Below are 19,638 nucleotides of genomic sequence, written 5' to 3' on the forward strand. Positions count from 1 at the left end.
ATTACCAGTCAAACCACACATACCTCAGAAAATCAGGGTTATGTCCAGCAAATTTTGCTTTATTCAACAAATTTAAGTTTGATTAGGCTTACCTTTACCCCCAAGGCTTTAACTGTGTTACACATTATCAGTCAGATGCAAGATTTTCTCCTAGGAGACTGTACTATAGTCAGTGTAATATCCTCCCTTAGTATCTCAAAATAGTATATTTCTAACAAACATGAACACTTTGTGGGTACACACTTGAGCTCTCCTCTCAGATTTTGCTTCTGCATTCAAGGCTTAGGGTTTGGGGTTAGGGGCCTGTGGCACCATTCATTTCTTACACTGAGAGTACAGATTAGTTAACCAGACATATTCAGCCTCCATTGTCACTTACTCAGGAGCACCCAAGGGTTGAGCTGGTCAACTCAGGCGAGGAGAACAGAGATGAGCAATATAAGCCAACAGTTCTGACAGAATCCCTCCTGGGCACATTTAACCTTATAACTACGTCATATTTACTACATATACAAATATGTTTATTCCTCATGGAGTCACATCACTTCCATACATGTGTGAAGATTCTATTGGGTAAGTAAATGCTAAACATGAGCCCACGTTTCACCTATGTCACATTGTACCTCTGTCCCACTAAGATAGATTAAGTGACCATGAGACACACAGGCTGTTTCTCTGCTACCACATGTATAGGGTCCGTACAACAATCTATGCTAGGGGCAGACAGTGAACTATTGTTTTCAGTAAATGACATGTGAGTGTGACCTATATAGATTCACTGCTTAAAAGAAAGAAAACATAGGCCTAAAGATGGAAAAGTCCCCCACAAAACATGGACTTATGGATGTCATTATTGGATGTCATTATTTTTTATGGATGATCATGCAGTATGGAATTGCCTTGTACAGTTCTCTCTCTGTTCAGCTTAAAGCTAGACTGACCAAACGGCTGCATATCTGCTCAGACATTGTGGATCAAACACTTCCTGCAAAGTTTCAACCTGATTATACAAAAAAAAAGTCTCTGGACAGTAATTTTACATCAGAACCCTCTCAAAAAGTTTGGATTCTAGGTAGGACTTGGTGTGTCTGTGTTAACTAAACACTGTATGCAAAAGTGTGAGCGATTGAAGTGACTGCACTGCAGCTACTTACTGGCAAAGTCTGCTGTATCATGTGTTTGTAGCATTTGTTTTGTTGTTTGGTTGTTATGTGAGTGAGCACCTTAGGACACAAGACTAATTTCAGAAAAAAATATCTGATATAAAGTGAAATTAAAAAACAAAATAACAAATTGGTGAAAAAAAACAGCCCAGGAGGGTATATGTCCTTATAACTCCAGTCATGTAGTTCAGTGGAGTCGCCTAAGGAAAGTTCTATGATGATGATAAAAGGCTTTTTTCCCCTAATTCCAATTTTTGCACCAAGCTAAGCTAAACAGCTGCTACACTGCACCTGACTCAAGAGTAGTGTTAAGAAATGTACTTGCGTGATTTGGTGACATTACATCCTGTGAACTTACGTCAAATATGAAACTAATGTAGTGACCTCTACAGGAGACATCTTGTGTCCAGTAGCCTAAACATTTGCCATAGAAAATATTTGCATGTTCATAAACTGCAGGGGGAAATAGTAAATGTAACGCTGCTAATTGAACTAACCTGAGTGAAGAATGGGGTCTGAATCTATATCAGTCCAATGTATATGCACAGTATTGCAGACAACTTACAGTTTAACATGGAGAGATCAAGTTGGAAGTGTGTAACAGTATCTACTGAAATTAACAGGCAGAGAAAGACCTTGTTATGGGTCAGATAAATGATGGGAAGAAACTCACTATTAAAAGCCCTTTGTTTCAGTTTAGGACAGCCATCACAACATTATTGAGGAACCACACTGTTTTAATGTTTTCAGCACCAGTTTTCATTCCTTTATTGTTCTTTCAATATCAAAGCTTAAAAACTCTGTACAGTAACAACTCCAAGTGCCTTTTGTTGGAACATCAGTTTCCCAACAAAGATGTCATCCCTCACTGTTGTTGTTCAAACAAACAATATCTTTCTTCATGTTCTTTAACAAGGTTTCTCCATCAGTTTGCACTTTCTCATATTAAAAATGTAAACATTTTCTTTGTCAATTCTCTTTGTCAGAGAAGCTTTATTACCAACAAGAGTTCCCACAGAATAGTGCACATATTTGTTATATATTATGACATAATTATTATCATCAAAATATAATCTATGCAGTAAACCAAACACCAAACAATATTGGTCATATTTACATTTTAGCCTGTGAAATACAGCACTCAGTCATGGTGAGCATTTTCCCATGGCAGTATTTACACTTTGGCTGACAGTGTAGACACAGGAGGATCTGCCCCATGAGTCTGTACTTTATTGCCTAGTGTGATTTAACCTCCACATGAACATTCATGTGATGATTGACAAAAAAGAAAAAAAAAAAAGTTGGCAGCTTCGTATGATAAAGTCCTGCAGGTCCTTTTTCCTAGTTCAAGATCTTGGGAGGACCTGAGCGATGGTGTCCCGGGCGCTCTGACTGAGCCTTTCTGGGAACTTGACCTCATACTCGATTATCAGGTCACCTCGACGATCGGGCCGTTTGGGGTAAGGTAGCCCTTCGCCACTAACCCGCCGCTTCATCCCTGGTTGCACGATGTCTGTTGTTGACACGGTCACCGTTCTGCCATCCAGCGTGGGTGCGTTGATTGTACATCCACACAGGGCCTGATGGGACAGAAGGGGGAAAAAAGGAAGAAAAAACACTAATTAATATCAACAGACACTAATAAGTACTTTGCTCTACTCATTTTTCAGGTGATAACCAGAATTCCTAAGATTAGTCTTACTGTATGTAATCTTAACTTACATCTCTGAGTGAGATCTTGGCTGGGTAAATGATGTCAGAGCCATCACGTTTAAACACAGGATGTGGTTTGTCCTTCAACACAAAGACCACGTCAGCTGGAATGTTTGTGGGACTCTCGTCCCCCTCTTTAGGAAATGTGATTTTGGTGCCCTCTTTCCACCCCTTCTTTATCTGCACCTCCAGGACTTTATCCTCAGTCTTTACTGACCGCCCATCAGGGTTCAGTCTTTTACGAGAAATCTTCATTCTCTTTGTGCAACCTGACAGAACTTCCTCCAGGGTCACCCGGAGATCGTGAACCACGGGGGGGTCCTGCTGCTTCTTTACAACACTACTGTGGCCACCCATGCCTCCCATGCCAGAGCTGAAGGAGCGGGGGAACCCACCCATTCCACCGCCCCCCATCCCAAAGCGGGCAAAAGGGTCGTCAGTGTCCATGTCCTCATCCATGCCTCCATTGCGGGCACCAAAGAACTGTTCGAAGGGGTTGCGTCCACCAAAGAATTCCGCAAAGATGGCATGAGGGTCGCCCTGGAAGGTGTAGCTGAAGGTGCCGGGACCACCACCACCACCACCACCTGAGGGGCCACCACCTTTTAAACCTGAGTGAGAGAAACAATCAGTTAATATTTTTAACACCAAAAAGACAGTGTTGTTCATGAGAGAGATGCCCGCTTACTTTTGCAAAAATCATATATTTACATATATTTGGTACAGCAAAAAATAAGTAAATGTTAAATCTAGCAGCATATCCCACACTTTTATGTTGGAAAAAATATATACATGCAAATGTTATAATGAGTAATCTATGGCATCTTTCAATTCAGTTATCTTGTCTGAGTTATTTTTGTGTTTTGATCCTGCAAACACGCAGCACTAAATGTCTAAAAGCCTTATGTTGAAAAAACACACTGGCCCAGAGGCAAGGGTGACAGCAAAACATTTATCAGATTACAACTAACAACACAGGCAAGTATTCTGTAAATTCACCATCAACAAGTGTGACCCCTCCATGTCACTGTTAACAGATTGATCACCTACTAGCCTCAAGTCAACCACATATCATTTAAGACAAGAACTGGATGTTTGCAGTAGTTATTTGTGTGCATTCATACTGATCGCTGCCCTAAATAATAACAAATGAATATGCATAAACTAATATCAAATCTCAACTCAACCTCAATTAAGCCGTAACAAAATAACGATAGAGACAGTCTGACTGAAATTCATTTTTGCGTTGCTGTTTGCTTATTCATCTATCTCAGATAGTTTTAAAATCAGCAGGACTTGTTTTTGACAAAGTTCAAAATGAAGTGCAGCAAAGTATGATTAACAGGTCCCCAACTTCACTGTGTATAGACACCTCTGTAACAAATGTGGCACAAACCTACAAAAATCTGCTGCAGCAGCAGCTGCTGTGGCAGTTGTTAAGCTGTCTGCCAAAGTATTACTCATCAGCCCCTTATTTGGAAATGTTCTTAGCTAAGAAATAACTAGGATGAGTATACTTTTAAAAATGTCCTTGTGTATGGCTGTGATAACACCGATTAAACATGTCATACACTGAATGTTGAGAACCACGCAACCCCGTGCAATGTTGCAACAAACGATACTGTTGCTATAGTAACGCACCCAGCGCCATTCTGGACACACCTCCCATCTCCTGAAGTCAAAAGTTAAGATTTATACTGTAATACAGGATGCATTTCGTAAAGGAGTTCTTTTATTCAGCTACATGTTCACTAAAGGAGGAAATCGCCCGTCTTTCCTTAAGTTACCATAGTCCCTAAACATGTAGAATGATAAGAATGACAAAGTATTCCGGTACATACCTGTCACACAGCCCTACCTTTCAAGTTTCCGCGTACCACAACCAACACTGACATCAGTGACAGCACTATTAAAACATCCAAATGCAAGCACATTAATCCCCGCCCCACCCAGCTCCTGTCCTGAACTTTCTATATGTTGTCAGTTTCACTCTGACTTCTAGTTGAAACATGTAATGTGAGTTTTCCTGTTCGCGGAGCCTCGCCTCTCCTGGCTCGGCAACAAGCCCAGGCTGAAGGGCAGAGCGGAGGGGAGCTGAGAGCGCCATTACAAACAGGATAACGTTCATGTCTGCTCGGTCCTATACATGCTCGATACTGTTATGTTTCAGCCAGGCCTGTAGCTATAACGTCCATGTTTTAACACAGTGCTGAAGTTATTCTAACGTTACTTAAGTTTAAGAGCCATCAAAATAATTGCACATGTGTATGATTTGTGAATCTTACCTTCTTCACCATAGCGGTCGTAGATGTCCTTCTTCTTTGGGTCGCTCAACACGTCGTAAGCTTCAGCAATCTCTTTGAATTTCTCCTCGGCTCCCGGTGACTTGTTTTTGTCAGGGTGATAGCGCAGAGCCTGTTTACGATAAGCTTTCTTTATGTCGTCCTCCGACGCTCCTTTCTTAATTCCCAAAATGTCGTAGTAATCTTTACCCATTTTGACTATCCAGCGGCTTGTTAAGTGTTGAAGCTGTCCAGAAACGGCTGTGAGTGAAATCCAATAGTAGCACAGTAAATCAGTTCGTCCTCTGTCCCGACTCAGACCACTGGGACCCGGGTATTTTCTTTTTAAACGTCGTAGAAACTTCCAGAGTTTTCCATAACGAGCCTGAACACTCTCAACTGTGACGGCTCAACGAAGACACGCCCAGAGGCACGGCACAGTGTGCTGCCTTCACTGCTTCACATACTATCGGAAATAATTCCACGCCCTAACATACCGTGCCTTATCAGTCTCCCAAAACTGCAAACGTCACAACAAGGACATTTAGACATAGCCTTTGTAAACCAGCGTGTAATTTGTTATTTCTAGTTATACTGCTGGTAAGTTCTGTTCTTCACATAAAGGGAAAAAAAAGTACTGTTCCGTCACTGACATGTCAGACCCTATCAGATCAGACTGCGAGCAATCACAGTGAATGCAGCAAACAATGAATAAACCACAGTAAACTAAAGCCTACAGAGGCAATGATGTATTGAGCACGCCTTGTTGTTGTATAAGTTGTTGTTGTTGTTTTTAAACAAACTAATTAAAGTCACTAAATCCTACCATACTGAAGTGGAACTGTGGATGGACTTCTGGCAGCAGCTTCTGTTATACTTGGGTCAGGCCCAGATTTAGGACTACTAAATCCCCTGCATACTGGCTGCTAGTGTGGTGTACAACAGGGACATGTAGGGTATAAAAACACTGTAGCAGTCTCAGGAAGGTGAGACCAATCAAACTAAAGTCAAATATTTCCAATCTGTTCACCCTTTCTTTAACACTTACCAGAGTAAAATTTGCTATTTGAGAGTCATTTTAATCAAGTTTTTTTCCTCAAAGAAAATGTTTTCAAGTGGTTTCAAAGTCTCTGTGGAAGGTGAGTAGGTAGAAATGATGGGCAGTCAGGCAAGAAACAACCATTTCTGCTGGATTAAACATGTAGTCTACTGACGTGCACAGAGCACAGTTCCATCAGTTATATTACATGAATGGATCTAATTTATGCAACCAGTCTAAGCCACCACATTTAAACTTGTGAGATGACCCTGTAACACTGCTCCGCCCTGATTGAGAGTTAAAAAGCAACAACAAGAGAAGTGTACATGTAGCACTTGAAAGCAGCATTTCAGATGTATTGTACAAGATTCCTGCTGCCTGCCTTGTGAGCAAAGGTCTGCTAGAGATATGTTGCAACAGGTAATACACAGTATTACAGTGTCAGTGTTCACATTGAAAATCCCTCCAAGTGAGAGCAATTAAAGCCTGAATAAGTCGCAGACTTTGTAGACACATGCTTTGAGTAATCATATCTGGAGGCTTTTTTAAAAGGAAAAACATTTTTAAAAAAGAATTATACATGTCTCTTCTCAAAACACCTTGTATTACATTCAGAGACAATCATTGTTAAACATTGTCACAAGAGTCCCAGTCGGCTCTCTGCACTTGTCCTCTTTTTGTAACAGTATACAATATTTCTAAAGAATTTTGGCATGTTCACAAATGTCCACAAATGGCAGTAGTAAAGTTGAAATTAGTATGTAGAATAGTCAGTATGACATTTGTATGGGATATCTGGCTGTATTAAGTGAAAGAAAACCAGTTCTTCAGGGATGAGAGCGGTGTAGCCAGTTAAAATGTGAAATATCACTGCAGGTGTTAACAGTTCTACAGACCCACCCAAACCACAGTATGAGTTTTCTTTTCTATCTTTTTTAAAGGTGGAGCTCAGAGCGAAACCCTTTTATAGAAGCCCGCATTCACAGCTATGTCCCTACTGTTTGTATATTTCAATTCAAAGTATGTACACATGTAGCTTAAGTGTATTTAAGTGTTGATTTGTCAACCCGAGTGACTATTATGGTGCCTTTCGAGATACATGAGCTGTGGGACAGGCTCATTTATAGAACATGACTATTGAAAATGTACAGGAATACACCATTACATAGTTGGCTTAAGATGTGCAAGAATCTCCATGTCCTCATTTTGTCTTCACCACATGTTGTTTCGTGATAGTAGAATTATTATCAGACAATTATACAAGCAATTCAAGGCCTGGCAGTTTGCCTCAGAATCACTGTCTTTGGTTTGAGAAAATAAGTTGTCAACAACAAGTGGACACAGGAATTAAACAAGAGAAAGCAAACATTTAAAGGTGAAATAACATAATGAGCAACTGTGAGGAAAAAAGTGGCAGTTTAAAAGTATGGTAGCAAAAATGAAAGAAAGAAGAAATGGAAAAATAATGACTGTTAGCCTAGAATGTTGGTGGGATGTCACGATACAGGAGAACAATATTCTTCACATTTTAAGAAAGAAAAAGATGCACAGGAGCCTTCAGACGTATCAGTAAGCTCAAAAAATCCTATTAAGTTAAGCACAGCCGCGACCGTTTCGTTTCTTCAAATCTCATTGGCTACGGCTTCGAGAGTGGGGGCGTGTTCGTCTGATTTTTACCGGTCTCTATTGGCTGGGACACGGACGTAATTCCCGCCTTGTGTGGCCTCAGCAGTTGTATATTACTCCTCTGATTGGACGCTGTTCTGTCACTCAGTCGGGATATTAAGGAAGGGGCTGCAAACTGCCAAGATGAAGCACTACGAGGTGAGTAGTGTCTATGAAACTCTAAACCGTCAATGGGGCGCCTGTATAGAACTACAGTTTAATTAGTCAGAACAATTCGGAATTCTTCCTGTGATTTCTGTAAGTGTAAACTCCACCGAATTGTCAAATGTAGAGCTTTAAACGTGAGCAGTGAGGATCGCATGCTGCAGCAACACCGCCTGTCACGGGCTGGTTTCTCTGACCAGGGTATTTTGGCCTCTCGTGCATGGCGGTTAATTGTATTGTATTAGCTACTATCATGCCGAAAGTCAAGCTGCACACATACTTACAAGATATCACACTTGCGTCGTGTATTTGCGACAGCTCCCATATAATGTGTATGTCTCTGTAAGCTAAAAACATACCCTTCCGTGGAGGACAATGCTCGGCATTATCGCCATCTCTGGCTGGAATGACTCATGACGCCTCTTATCTTGTTATTACCCAATAATGCAGGTGAACAGTCAAGTGCGCAATCTCAGCCCTGCTAAGTCAACCCTCATGGCTTAGGTGTGATTTTGGTAAAAATCAGTCACTCCCCGGGGGGAAAGTTCCTGTTGGTAAACAACACCCATGGTTCTTATGCTACTTACCTAGTGTTGTACAAGTGCTAGCACTGAAAGCTTTTATAAATCTAAACAAACAGTTTCTTGAGCACTTAAAACCCATCAGACAGGATCTGAAGCAGTCTGACAGAAACTGACCCAGCCAGTGGCTTCTCCTGGTTCCCCGTCTTTCTGTCGACAGATATGGTTTTTGTAACCTATGAGGGGCAAAACAACATTTAAACAATGAAATGAAATTATTGAATTTCTCATATATTTAAGAACAAGCTTGATGAAAATAAGATTGAAGTGATAAACATGCTCTTGAAGTTGAATTTTTCATAGCACATGAATGAATCAATAAATAAAGCTGGGTTTCATTAAAATCGTCATTGTTATTTACACTCTGCCGTATGTCCTTGCACTGGTGTGAACCTCAGGCCACTCCTGTGACCCTTACAATCTGCTTGACTCACCTCTTCATGGCCATCCTCAGTTATCTCCCCCTGAACTCTGTTACACGTGGCCATGCCCTGAGCTGCATTTGAAAACTACTAGGCCACCCAGTTTTGATGTCAGTATGAAGCTACCGTGTGAGGAAAAACTTACAGGATGTTCACATATGTGCAGGTGACGTGTATTCTACAGACAGAACGACAATCACTGACTACTGCTTTCATTAAAATCATCAAAATTTGTGAGATTTGCAGCTGTGTGGGTGCAAAGGTTTTTGCATATGTGGCCACAGAAACTGGAATGATTACCCAATAAACAGACATTGTTACAAGTCTCAACAGGTATGCACCAAAATGTGATCATAGCAGTGCATTGAGTATATTATAAGTAAATGCTCACACTGGTGTGAACAGATGTTTGAGTTTCTTTTTTTAAATGCATTCTTTAGTGAGAAAGTTAATGGATTCAATCATAAGGAATTTTATTCTGTACTTTCTCCAAATTGCATCCTTTATGGGGCACAAATAATCAAGCTAAACATACATGATCAAACTGAAAGTACTTAGTTATTACATTTTTTAAGTTACAATGTTCACAGTATCTTGGAACAAAAATCAAACTGTAAATTTTCCATTTAGCCATCAGACCAGTTTATTCATAGTTTCATTGCATTTACACCAGATAGCACCAGAGAGCTGCATTACTTTAATACTGATCTGCCTATCACGATTCTGGCAGTGTGTGCAAATGTGCTTACAGAGCAAAGAAACATTTTCAGATTATCTGTTAATGTTTCTGAACATACAGTCTTTCCTCATATAAAAATGCTCTCTTACCTTTGGATAGGAAGCACAGACAAAATCTGTGAAAAAGAAGAAGTCCACTGTCACAATTAAAGCTTATAAAGCTTTAAAGCTTCTCCCCACTTCGTCCTCACGCCAGTGTCTATTACCATGACAGACTGTTGCTGCCAGACACAGGCTTTATATAGATGAGTAGGGGGAGGTACACTGGCAGTGTGGGTATGCTTGGCACAGAGAAGACCGAGATGAGTTTTTTTTTCTCCGAAGTGCACTGCAGTGTCATGTATCCAGCTTGTTTTAGGCAAACATGGATGTTTGATTAGTATAGTAATAAACAAGAAAATAAAGAAACATACTGACAAAATTTGTGTGCATTTCAGGCCACAAAACTGAATCACTAAAAAGCACCGTTTTACTTTGACATCAGGAGTTTACACTTATAGAACTAAATCCTTACTGTTCTGTTCATTTTTGTGCTTTTTTTGTACAATTTTATGTGACATGGTAAATCAGTGATTCACCCATCAAGTGCATGAATATAAAATCATTCAGCTCAAACCTCCATGTTGCCATTTGTGACTGTATGTCTTTCATTCATTAGGGAAACTGTATCCCGACTGCTCGTCATTAGAGAGTGGAGGGGTGGAGGTGGGGGTTGGGGAATGCCCCGAGTTAAGCCCTCAGAGTCTGGAGTATTATCATCCCTGGGTGGCAGGAAAGGGCGACTCCCCATGTGACTCAGAGATCTGGCTGCTCAGTTTGATTTCAAGGGACAACATGGGTATGTGAGGCCCTGAACTGGTTCACTTGGGGGGTCTCAGAACAAACGAAATGATTATAGGAGCTGTAGTTAGAGTGGACATGAGTTACATGACGACATAGTGTGATCAGCAGTGAGTCCATGACATCACTAGATAGGTGTGGATGGGTGGGGGTCTGTAGGAACAGGGCTGGTAATGCAGAGTTAGCGGCAGACATTTATATTTAGCTTGGACAGGAAGAGAAAGGGTCAGACTAGGAAAGAGGGGCTGCTGTTTGTCATAATACTTCTCCTCCACCTTCCCACTTAACCGGGAGTTGAGAGGTGTCAGAGGTCATCAGGTATCTTTTTTTAGGGAGGGGTAACATTTCAAAACCAAGTCGCTGCTGCTCTGAATTGAAGCTGCCACCCACTGCTCTAGAAGCTTCTTCCTTCATGAGATATATGCAGATGATCTATCGCAGACCGTTTGCCAAGGGGATACTTGGCAATCCTGTGTATGCAACTGTGGCCACACATGTGGCATGTGTCTATGCTCCAGGGGTCGGCTGGCAGTTAAATAAAGCTGCACGCCAGAAGTGAAGGAATGAGAGAGGGGTGAAAAGGGAGGGAGAGTGAGAGAATGACAGAGGAGGAAAAAGAAGAAGGAGGGGCAGAGCAGCAGGAGGGGATGGCGGTGGAAGGGGGTGTGTGTGTGTGTCGGGGGTGGGGTGGGGGCAGATTTATATCCACAGCTGAGTGCTGCCCCTCTCCGCCCCGGCTTGGCGTGGATCTGAGACGGACAGTTTAGAGGTGCAGAGTGACAAGAGAGCTGAGGGGAAGAAGGGAATAGACTTGTGAGTGCAGGAGGAGGACAGCGGACATGGATGCCCTAGCACTAGAGGCTGCTGGCGGTAAAAAGGTGGCTAATGGGGCGGCAGTGGCTGCACCGCTGCCACCTCCAGCCCCGGTCAAACGCAAACCTGCTAAAAAAGCTAAAAAGGCTGTTGTTTTCTTTGAGGTGGAGATACTGGATGCCAAGACCAAGGACAAGCTCTGCTTCCTGGACAAGGTGAGAACTTTTTTCTTTTCTTCATTTATTTATAACAAGTTTTATGTTGATGTAAGTTCAGTTGTATTCCTGTCTTTTTAATGATCGTATGTGCACATTTAATTGTCCTTGTGTCTGTGCTGTGTGCCTGCTTGTTTCACTAAATGCAACAGGTGCCACATGTCTGGTCCTGTGTTACTGTAAAACGTCTGTGTGTATGTGAGTCAGGCGTTTTCTAGAACATAGCAGAGCCTTTGTAGCTGTAGCCCTGGCTGTCAGTCAGTGGGTGTGTAGACTTGTGTGCGTGTAACTGAGAGCCCCTTTCACACATATGACACAACACTGCAGGGTTCAGTTATCTGGGTAAGGTAGTGGGTCTTTGGCACGCACACATACAGGTGGTAGACTAAATATTATAAACAACTGTACAACTGTCCACACTAGTGTGTCAGCCCTGCAACACATGCTTCATTTGTGAAAGGTAACTTTTCATTGTGACTGTGTGACTGTGTCAAATGTGTTCCTACATAATATTTATTATATGACGTGCAGTGCTTCATTATCAATGATGTATCATTCCTTATATTCATAATTTAATGTGTTAAATCAATTTAAGATATTTTTATACAACTGAAGGTGGTATACTCGTTGCGCTGTTCTATCATAGCACTTGAGAAAATAGGACCAGACACTGTATCTATGTGAAGTGTGAATAGTATTTTTATAAAAGTATATTGTCTCATCGTCTTCATCATTATCTATTCGGTGCCTGTTGTTCTTCTTTTTCGCTGTGGCTGTCAGCAGCTGGTTTACTCCAGTCCCGCCAGCAGCTCTGCTCCAGGTGTTTGAACTGGGTGTGCTGCAGTATGCTGCAGGTGTGAGCTGTGACTGACAGACTGTTAACCAGAAACCAGCCACAAACCTAGAAACTGGAAATGTTTCTGAAAACAGAAAATTTACAGATTAAAAAGCACATGGGAGAGAGGATTTAGATTCATATGAAAAGGGAAATGGGAAACGGAGGATTAGAGGAATTCACAATTTTTTAAAACCAAAATTTGTCATTCAAAAGGTTTTTACAAAACATTCAAACACACACACATCTGTACAATTAGAAAGAAGAGCACATGGAATAACAGCATGATAAAAATAGGTGCAGGTGTGATTGTGTCAGTTTTTCACTGCCTGTTTATAATAGTGGCAAATTTAACGCTTTTGTGTTAAAAAAATTAACAGACAAGTTATAAAGAGGGTCGGATGAGGTCACCTGCATAATTTTGTATTTTAATTTAATGGCTATATGAATGCATCATGTAGCCTACTTGTACATTTTCCTCTCAGACAGGAGTTCAGTTCAGTGGAAGCAGAGTCAAAATTTTCTCCATAGCTGACATCTCTGGCAGCAGTTCTCTACTTTCACCTAAAGTTTTTCCATCTTCCTCTGTTGTAGAGCCTGAAGTTAACCTGTGGTATTTGAAAGTGAAGCATTTCAAAGTGTCCTGACTTTTACAGATGTAATCGAACAAGTTTTGCCCCACAGTCATCTGGCTGGCTGATACTGACTGATGGTCTTAAGCTGTGTTTACAGTCAGAATTAAAGGGTATCACTGTTGTATTTGCCACATTTATTTTGATTGGATGTTTAAGCCTATTGTTTTATCAGGTATATCTACAGTAATTAGTACTTGGCCTCCACTATGTTATTTTTGTTTTAAAGGGCTTTGAGTTGTTGGTGCTCAGCCTGTAAGTCAGTGCTGCTGCATTAGGAGGGTTTAGTGTGTCGTCGGTGTGAGGCCTGTCGGTGTATAGACTGGCATTAGCCACGTTTACAGTGGTGTTACCCTGTCAGCTGGAGCAGACTCAGCTTATCAAAGGCTGCTCCTCAAGACCCTGAAGTATAAGGTGCTATACTTACTGGATTACACCCTGTTGTCGGCTTAGCAGAGTTTCTATGGTGATAGCATCTACGATATTAACACCTTTTGGTGAGGCTGTCCACAGATATGACAGATATAGATCTGGATCTGGACAGAGGGACTTGTCGGGGACTGGTTTCCTAAAGCAGGCCAACAGAGCTGGGTCAGCTAAGTGTATAGGGCAGACTCTGTGATCTCAATACTGAATGTAGACTAGGAGGAGAGTGAGGCTACAGGGGTCACAGAGAGGTAGTTTCTCAGTGATGTCATTGTGCCGAAAATGGCACGTGGTCCTCAGGAGGACGTGACCAGCAGCCAAGTCGTGTACAGTGCCACATTTCTCCAGTCTACCACTGATGGATCATACAGTCTGTTAGGAAAATCACTGCAACAGACACTTTTGGGGAGTTCAGTTGAAAAACAATTACAGAATTTAATCTGTGAATCATGTTTGTAATTTCTTGTGGCGCTATCATGACAACTTAAACTGAGTTACTGTCAAGAAAATAAAAACTTCCAGACTTAAAAAATGTCCTGAAAGCTAAACTGTCAGTGTATGGGCAGTGTTTGCTAACAGTAGTAGTGAAATCATTTATACTAGTACTATAGTCTTTATACTGAATGGTGTTATACAGCTGTTTAGTACAGTGCTGGGTAAAGATGAAATTTCAAAAATAACTTTAACAGTGAAACTTGTTCTTGTGGCTCTAACTCCTAAGGAGTTCAGTGGGATATTGGTGTAATTCTGTACTACGCCAACATGGAGATTTATGAGGTCCTCTAAAAAGCCACAGAACAACACATTTATGAAATTATAGGCTTTCATAATTTCTTGCTCTAGTCTCCTCTTCGTGTCACACCTTTGCTTGGACAGTATGATTGCTTTATATATAGATATAAATTTCACACAAGCACCTTAGCTCTCCTGGTCCAGGCCAGCAGGGAAATATAGACCTACTGCTAAAATGTTTTGAGAAACTTGTCACCTAAGTCATAAATGTCAAAGGCTTGAGAGAAATCGGATGCTGATGTCTGAGCTGTCGTAATGATGCCGTGTACAGATGGTATGGTGGGGTTTGTTTTCATACTAATGAGAAATTGTTTGATTCAATATTTTAGTAATCAGCTGACAACTAATATTTATTTCAGTTCAGTAATTTAAAGTGGCTTATAAGATATACAATCCATCTGTCAGTCTTTATCTATAAAGCACTTTTACTGCAGGTTAAGGAAAAATACAAAAATAATTTGCGAAACTGTACAATGATGAAATAATCTTAGTACTGTGTATATAGTGAAACTCTTTAGACAAAACTAGTCAATAGGGATATAAAGAATATGTCTAATATTTGTAGTAAATGGGCTGAAACATGCAAAAATAATCCCTTTTTGAGCTGGTAAGGTCAGTCACAACATTATGATAAATGGGGTATAGGTTTGATGATCCAGGTCCTCGTTTCATTTTATTTTTTCCAGAGCGTGTGCTTCAGTGTAATTCGACATAATCCATCTGAATCCTCAAGGAGATGAGCTGACAGGAATTAAGGGTAGAGAGAGGGCAGAATAACTGGATTTTTGACTCTAGAATTGTGAATATTTTTATGAAAACAATTATCTATTCAAATGATCACATAATATTCCAAGTTTCCCAAGTCAAGGAATATGAGGCTAAGCAATTGTCTGCAATAAGACAAAGGCAACGAAAACAACTTTTTCTTGCTGGAGTTTTCTTTGCCATGAATGTCAAGATAACAAGAGAGGAAGAGGCAGTGTCTGGCGATCTTTCAGCTTGTTCAACTTGTAGTCTTGTTGTGGGCCACCTCCATTCTGTGTGCATTTATACCTGGCATTAATGTGCATCTTTCCTTATCCAGGTTTTGGAGGTGTAAATGGAGTATAATTTACTTAGTTCACCGCATACTAAACTCACACGTGCTAAATCAATAAAAAGAAGAGATCCTCCTATATTTAAACTATTTCATTGTTTCATTGGACCATAACATGAGAGCACTGGGGAGGTATGTAATAAGTATACTGCCACAACTCAAACCGATAAAGCCATTTGATCAGATAATGGGAATGTCGTGCTGACTTTAAACGACCTGACTCAGCCTCAGTCCAGGGGATTCACCGCTCCATTATCCCACCTTTAACAGCCGCATTCGTGTCCATTTGTCTTTGTGTGCGCATCATGTTTCTGTTTTGTTGTCACGGTGTTTATATTTGGGCTAGTTAGGCCTCTGCTGGCAGCCTGGCAGAAGGTCGTGTACTTTGGCTGTGCAGGAGTGTATGTATGTGCGTATGTTTGTGTGTGTGTGTGTGTGTGTGCTGAGGTTCTCTGAAACTCTAATACCAGCTGTTAAATAGCGCACATCGATGGGGCGTGTGGGCCAGCCAGAGCTAAATTTACCGCTAATCACCATCATGAATGGAAAATTGGGTTATTATCTGTTCCTTTGTGTGTGTGTGTGTGTGTGTGTGTGTGTGTGTGAGAGAGAACATGTCCCTCCACTTATTTACTGTGGTGTTATTTGTAGGTCGAGCCAAATGCCACTATCGGGGAGATCAAGTCTATGTTCCACAAGAGCCGTGAGTGCCATCTCTCTGCAGACAACTAAACTCTCATATATTTTATTTAAGATAAATATAGCATGTAGCATGTCAGAAACACTGACTTTATGTCCTGTCTTAAGATTTTTACGAAGTATTTCTGTCTGTTTCAGATCCACAGTGGTACCCAGCCAGACAGTCCATTCGCCTCGACCCCAGTAAGTCAGCTAAAGTGTGGTGGTTTATCAGTTTAATTACAGTGAATGTAGCACTGGTTCTCTCCACTATCAACTCATAATTTATTGTAAATCTCAAGAGTGTGTGAAAGTGAACGTGTGTTTTCCAGAGGGGAAGTCCCTGAAGGATGAGGATGTTCTGCAGCATCTTCCTGTAGGAACCACAGCAACCTTCTACTTCAGAGACCTGGGGGCTCAGATCAGCTGGGTCACAGTGAGTGCAACACAAAGCCGAACAAAAACACTCGGTGCTGTCACAGTCAGACCACAGTCCAACAGTCCCTGACTGGAATCAAGCAGAGCTATATTGAGACTCTCTGCTGGGTAAAGAGGCAGAAGGGGGCAGAAGTTTCCTCCTGACCCTGAGGTTAATTTGCTGCAGTGAAGTTCACTATTAAAAGTTAAAGTTGTAGTAGCTCTGCTGAGTGTTGGAGGAAAGCCAGGAAGGGGAGAGACACAGCAAGCAGAGGGATTTAGAAATGTATCTAACACTTCAGCAAGCCAATATATCGACAATATCACAAAATAGTTACAGAGGCTAACGTGAATACATGTATGTGCTCAGTGTTCTGTGCTCTGACTTACCCAGTCCTACTTTGTTTTTTCAGGTCTTTCTGACAGAGTATACCGGCCCTCTGGTCATCTATCTGATGTTCTACTTCAGGGTTCCCTTCATCTATGCACCCAAATATGATTTTACCACCAGTAAACACTGGGTTGTACAGTGAGTGTCTCCAACACATCTTCACAAATGTTATACACTCAGACTCAGCATGTAAGAGTCTCCTCTTAAAGTTATAGGTATCGCAGCGTTAAGTCAAGAAATACGCTCCTTTGCTTTCTTGGCAGACGTTAGTTAAAGTTATGTAATAAGCATTTTTTCCCAAAATGTCAAACTATTGTTTAACTCATGCTTTTTTTCATATCAATGTGGAAATTGTCCTTAAAATCCTGTTTAGACAGAGCTCTTGGGACAGGATGATAAACTGTCAGTACCTTGTTCTCATTGCCAGGTACCTGTATCCTCTCTTTAATAAGTTGAGTTGGGCTAATGCGAGTGTCTCTGCTTTTTCCAGTCTCGCCTGTATGTGTCACTCTTTCCACTATGTTAAGAGACTGCTGGAGACGCTGTTTGTCCATCGTTTCTCTCATGGAACCATGCCGTTACGCAACATCTTTAAGGTGAGATACATTCTCCTGCTCAAACTCTTATTGAGAATTAAAATGTACAAACATGTGAATAATGAACTGTTGATGACTGAGAGAGTCTATCTCTGCCACCACAAGGAAGTCTCAGTGTCAGTGTTCCTGTCACCCTCTCTGTTTCAGAACTGTACGTACTACTGGGGCTTTGCGGCGTGGATGGCCTATTACATCAACCACCCGCTGTATACACCACCCAGTGAGTATGAGTGCACCTACACATGCATACAAACAACACTCATATATACAAATGTCTCATTGTAACTCCTACTCATCATTACTCTGTCTCGCTGCAGTCTACGGGGAGCAACAGATAAGACTGGCCCTCATCATATTTTTGGTAAGAATTTCTCTGTCCACTTTGTTCGGTAATGCATCGAGCATCATTTAACTTGACTGATAAATATAAACAAACAAGTTGTTCACATCATTTAAAGAGTGTTTTTCTCCCATTAGTTTTCATCTCTTTGACGTCCTTTACAGGCCCTGACTTTACATCCTCATGATCTTTTGCTTTACACACACTCAGTATTAAATCACCTGTGTGACATTATCAACGTTTTCTCTCTCAGTTCTGTCAGATCGGCAACTTTTCCATTCACATTGCTCTCCGGAACCTCCGTCCACCAGGTAAACACACACACCTGTCACACCTGTACATCTGTCATTCAGTCACATGACTGTATAATTCTGACCACAGTGAATATTGGGCCCATTTTCAAACATGCCCTCTTCTTTCCCTGCAAAAACTATGGATATTTGATCTGTTATTTTCATAAGTCACTGTGATAAACTATTAAATATTTGTGATGCTAATGTAGTCTTTGTGTTGTGTGTTAAAAAACATTTGCAAGGCCATGGCCAATAATCCAACATAAATAAGTATCCAATCACCAATCACATTTGAGTGCTTTTCAATCGAAGCCCTTTGAAACAACAAATGTGGGTCAAATTAAGGTTAAAGTTTCATCATTAGTTGGAGCATTCATTCAAGAGAGAAGACTTGACATTACCTTCCTTTTACTCTCTTCACCCAGGCTCTAAGACCAGGAAGATTCCCTATCCAACCAAGAACCCCTTCACCTGGATCTTCCTGCTGGTCTCCTGCCCCAACTACACCTATGAGGTAACTTGTTTTATTCAAAATGGCAGGCGATAGTAGCTAGTTTTTAGTTTTCCTTGAAAAAACACTGGAAGTTCAGTTAGTGTTATACCTGTGGCTGCTGCCCTCTGCTGGTGTCAATTTGTGTCTAACAGTCCCTTGTCCTGTTGCAGCTGGGCTCTTGGCTTGGTTTCACAGTCATGACGCAGTGCCTGCCGGTGGCTTTCTTCACCTTGGTGGGTTTCATCCAGATGACTGTCTGGGCCAAGGGGAAGCACCGCAGCTACCTGAAGGAGTTCCGCGACTACCCTCCCCTCCGCTCGCCCATCCTGCCGTTCATCTTGTAGAGGACTATTCGGCTGCTCGCTCAACCATCCTGCTCTCCCTGGCTGTAGGAGTTCAAGAACCCTAAACCCCAGCTGAGAGGGTGCACCTCCCTATTTGCTTCCTCCAAAATCTCCACCTGAACTTATTAGGCTGACTGACAGATGCTAACCCTGTCCCCTTTCTTCCTTTCCTCCATAACCAAATTTTCTCTCCCTTCCTGTTCTAGATCCCTGTCATGTTAAGTGAAGAGTGATAATGTAAAACACTACACTTGCTGATGTCTTTGCTTTTTTTTCTTTTTTTTTATTACCATAAACAAGCCCATTCTGATTGGTTAACTGTCTTACGTGCATTTGATCTCCCAGAGCAGCCTTCACCTTCACGCTACCCAGTGTATACTGAATGACACGCTGTACAAATGTACAGTTGCGGTGGAATCTACATCTGGTGAAGTTCAGTAAATCTTAAACTGTTCAGTTTTGATATCCCTTACTCTAAATTTGAGAACATGACAGCATTTAATTTTGTTGATGTGTGTTTAAGTAATTTATTAAAAAAAAGGTAAACCAATGTGTTGCTGTTTTGCTCTGCTATGTTCTATATTATGTATGAATGTGTGCCGATTAATGAAATTTGTGAAAGAATCTTCCACCTAACATTCAACATGAAGGACGGTCAACTCTGAAGAA

General features: G+C 41.3%; 2 protein-coding genes across 3 annotated transcripts; one reads left to right on the forward strand and one right to left on the reverse strand.

Annotated features, from left to right (window-relative positions):
* Positions 1-1,898: 1,898 nt before the first annotated feature.
* Positions 1,899-5,563, reverse strand: dnajb1b (DnaJ heat shock protein family (Hsp40) member B1b). Its single transcript, XM_018679787.2, has 3 exons — positions 5,162-5,563; positions 2,886-3,487; positions 1,899-2,743 (listed from the first exon to the last, which is right to left on the reverse strand). The coding sequence occupies exons 1-3, from the start codon at positions 5,370-5,372 to the stop codon at positions 2,510-2,512; spliced, it is 1,047 nt and encodes a 348-aa protein (XP_018535303.1). The 5' UTR covers positions 5,373-5,563; the 3' UTR covers positions 1,899-2,509.
* Positions 5,564-7,937: 2,374 nt separating this feature from the next.
* Positions 7,938-19,519, forward strand: tecrb (trans-2,3-enoyl-CoA reductase b). Of its 2 annotated transcripts, XM_018679785.2 has the most exons (12): positions 7,938-8,021; positions 11,586-11,636; positions 16,069-16,120; positions 16,255-16,299; positions 16,428-16,531; positions 16,926-17,041; positions 17,394-17,499; positions 17,647-17,719; positions 17,817-17,860; positions 18,093-18,150; positions 18,558-18,646; positions 18,796-19,519. In XM_018679785.2, the coding sequence occupies exons 1-12, from the start codon at positions 8,007-8,009 to the stop codon at positions 18,967-18,969; spliced, it is 927 nt and encodes a 308-aa protein (XP_018535301.1). In that variant the 5' UTR covers positions 7,938-8,006; the 3' UTR covers positions 18,970-19,519. The 2 variants fall into 2 exon arrangements, with proteins under 2 accessions (XP_018535301.1, XP_018535300.1); XM_018679784.2 differs by lacking the exon at positions 7,938-8,021 and having other exon boundaries at positions 11,330-11,636.
* Positions 19,520-19,638: the final 119 nt, after the last annotated feature.

Source organism: Lates calcarifer, linkage group LG5, assembly GCF_001640805.2.
Source record: "Lates calcarifer isolate ASB-BC8 linkage group LG5, TLL_Latcal_v3, whole genome shotgun sequence".
NCBI classification, from domain to species: domain Eukaryota; kingdom Metazoa; phylum Chordata; class Actinopteri; family Centropomidae; genus Lates; species Lates calcarifer.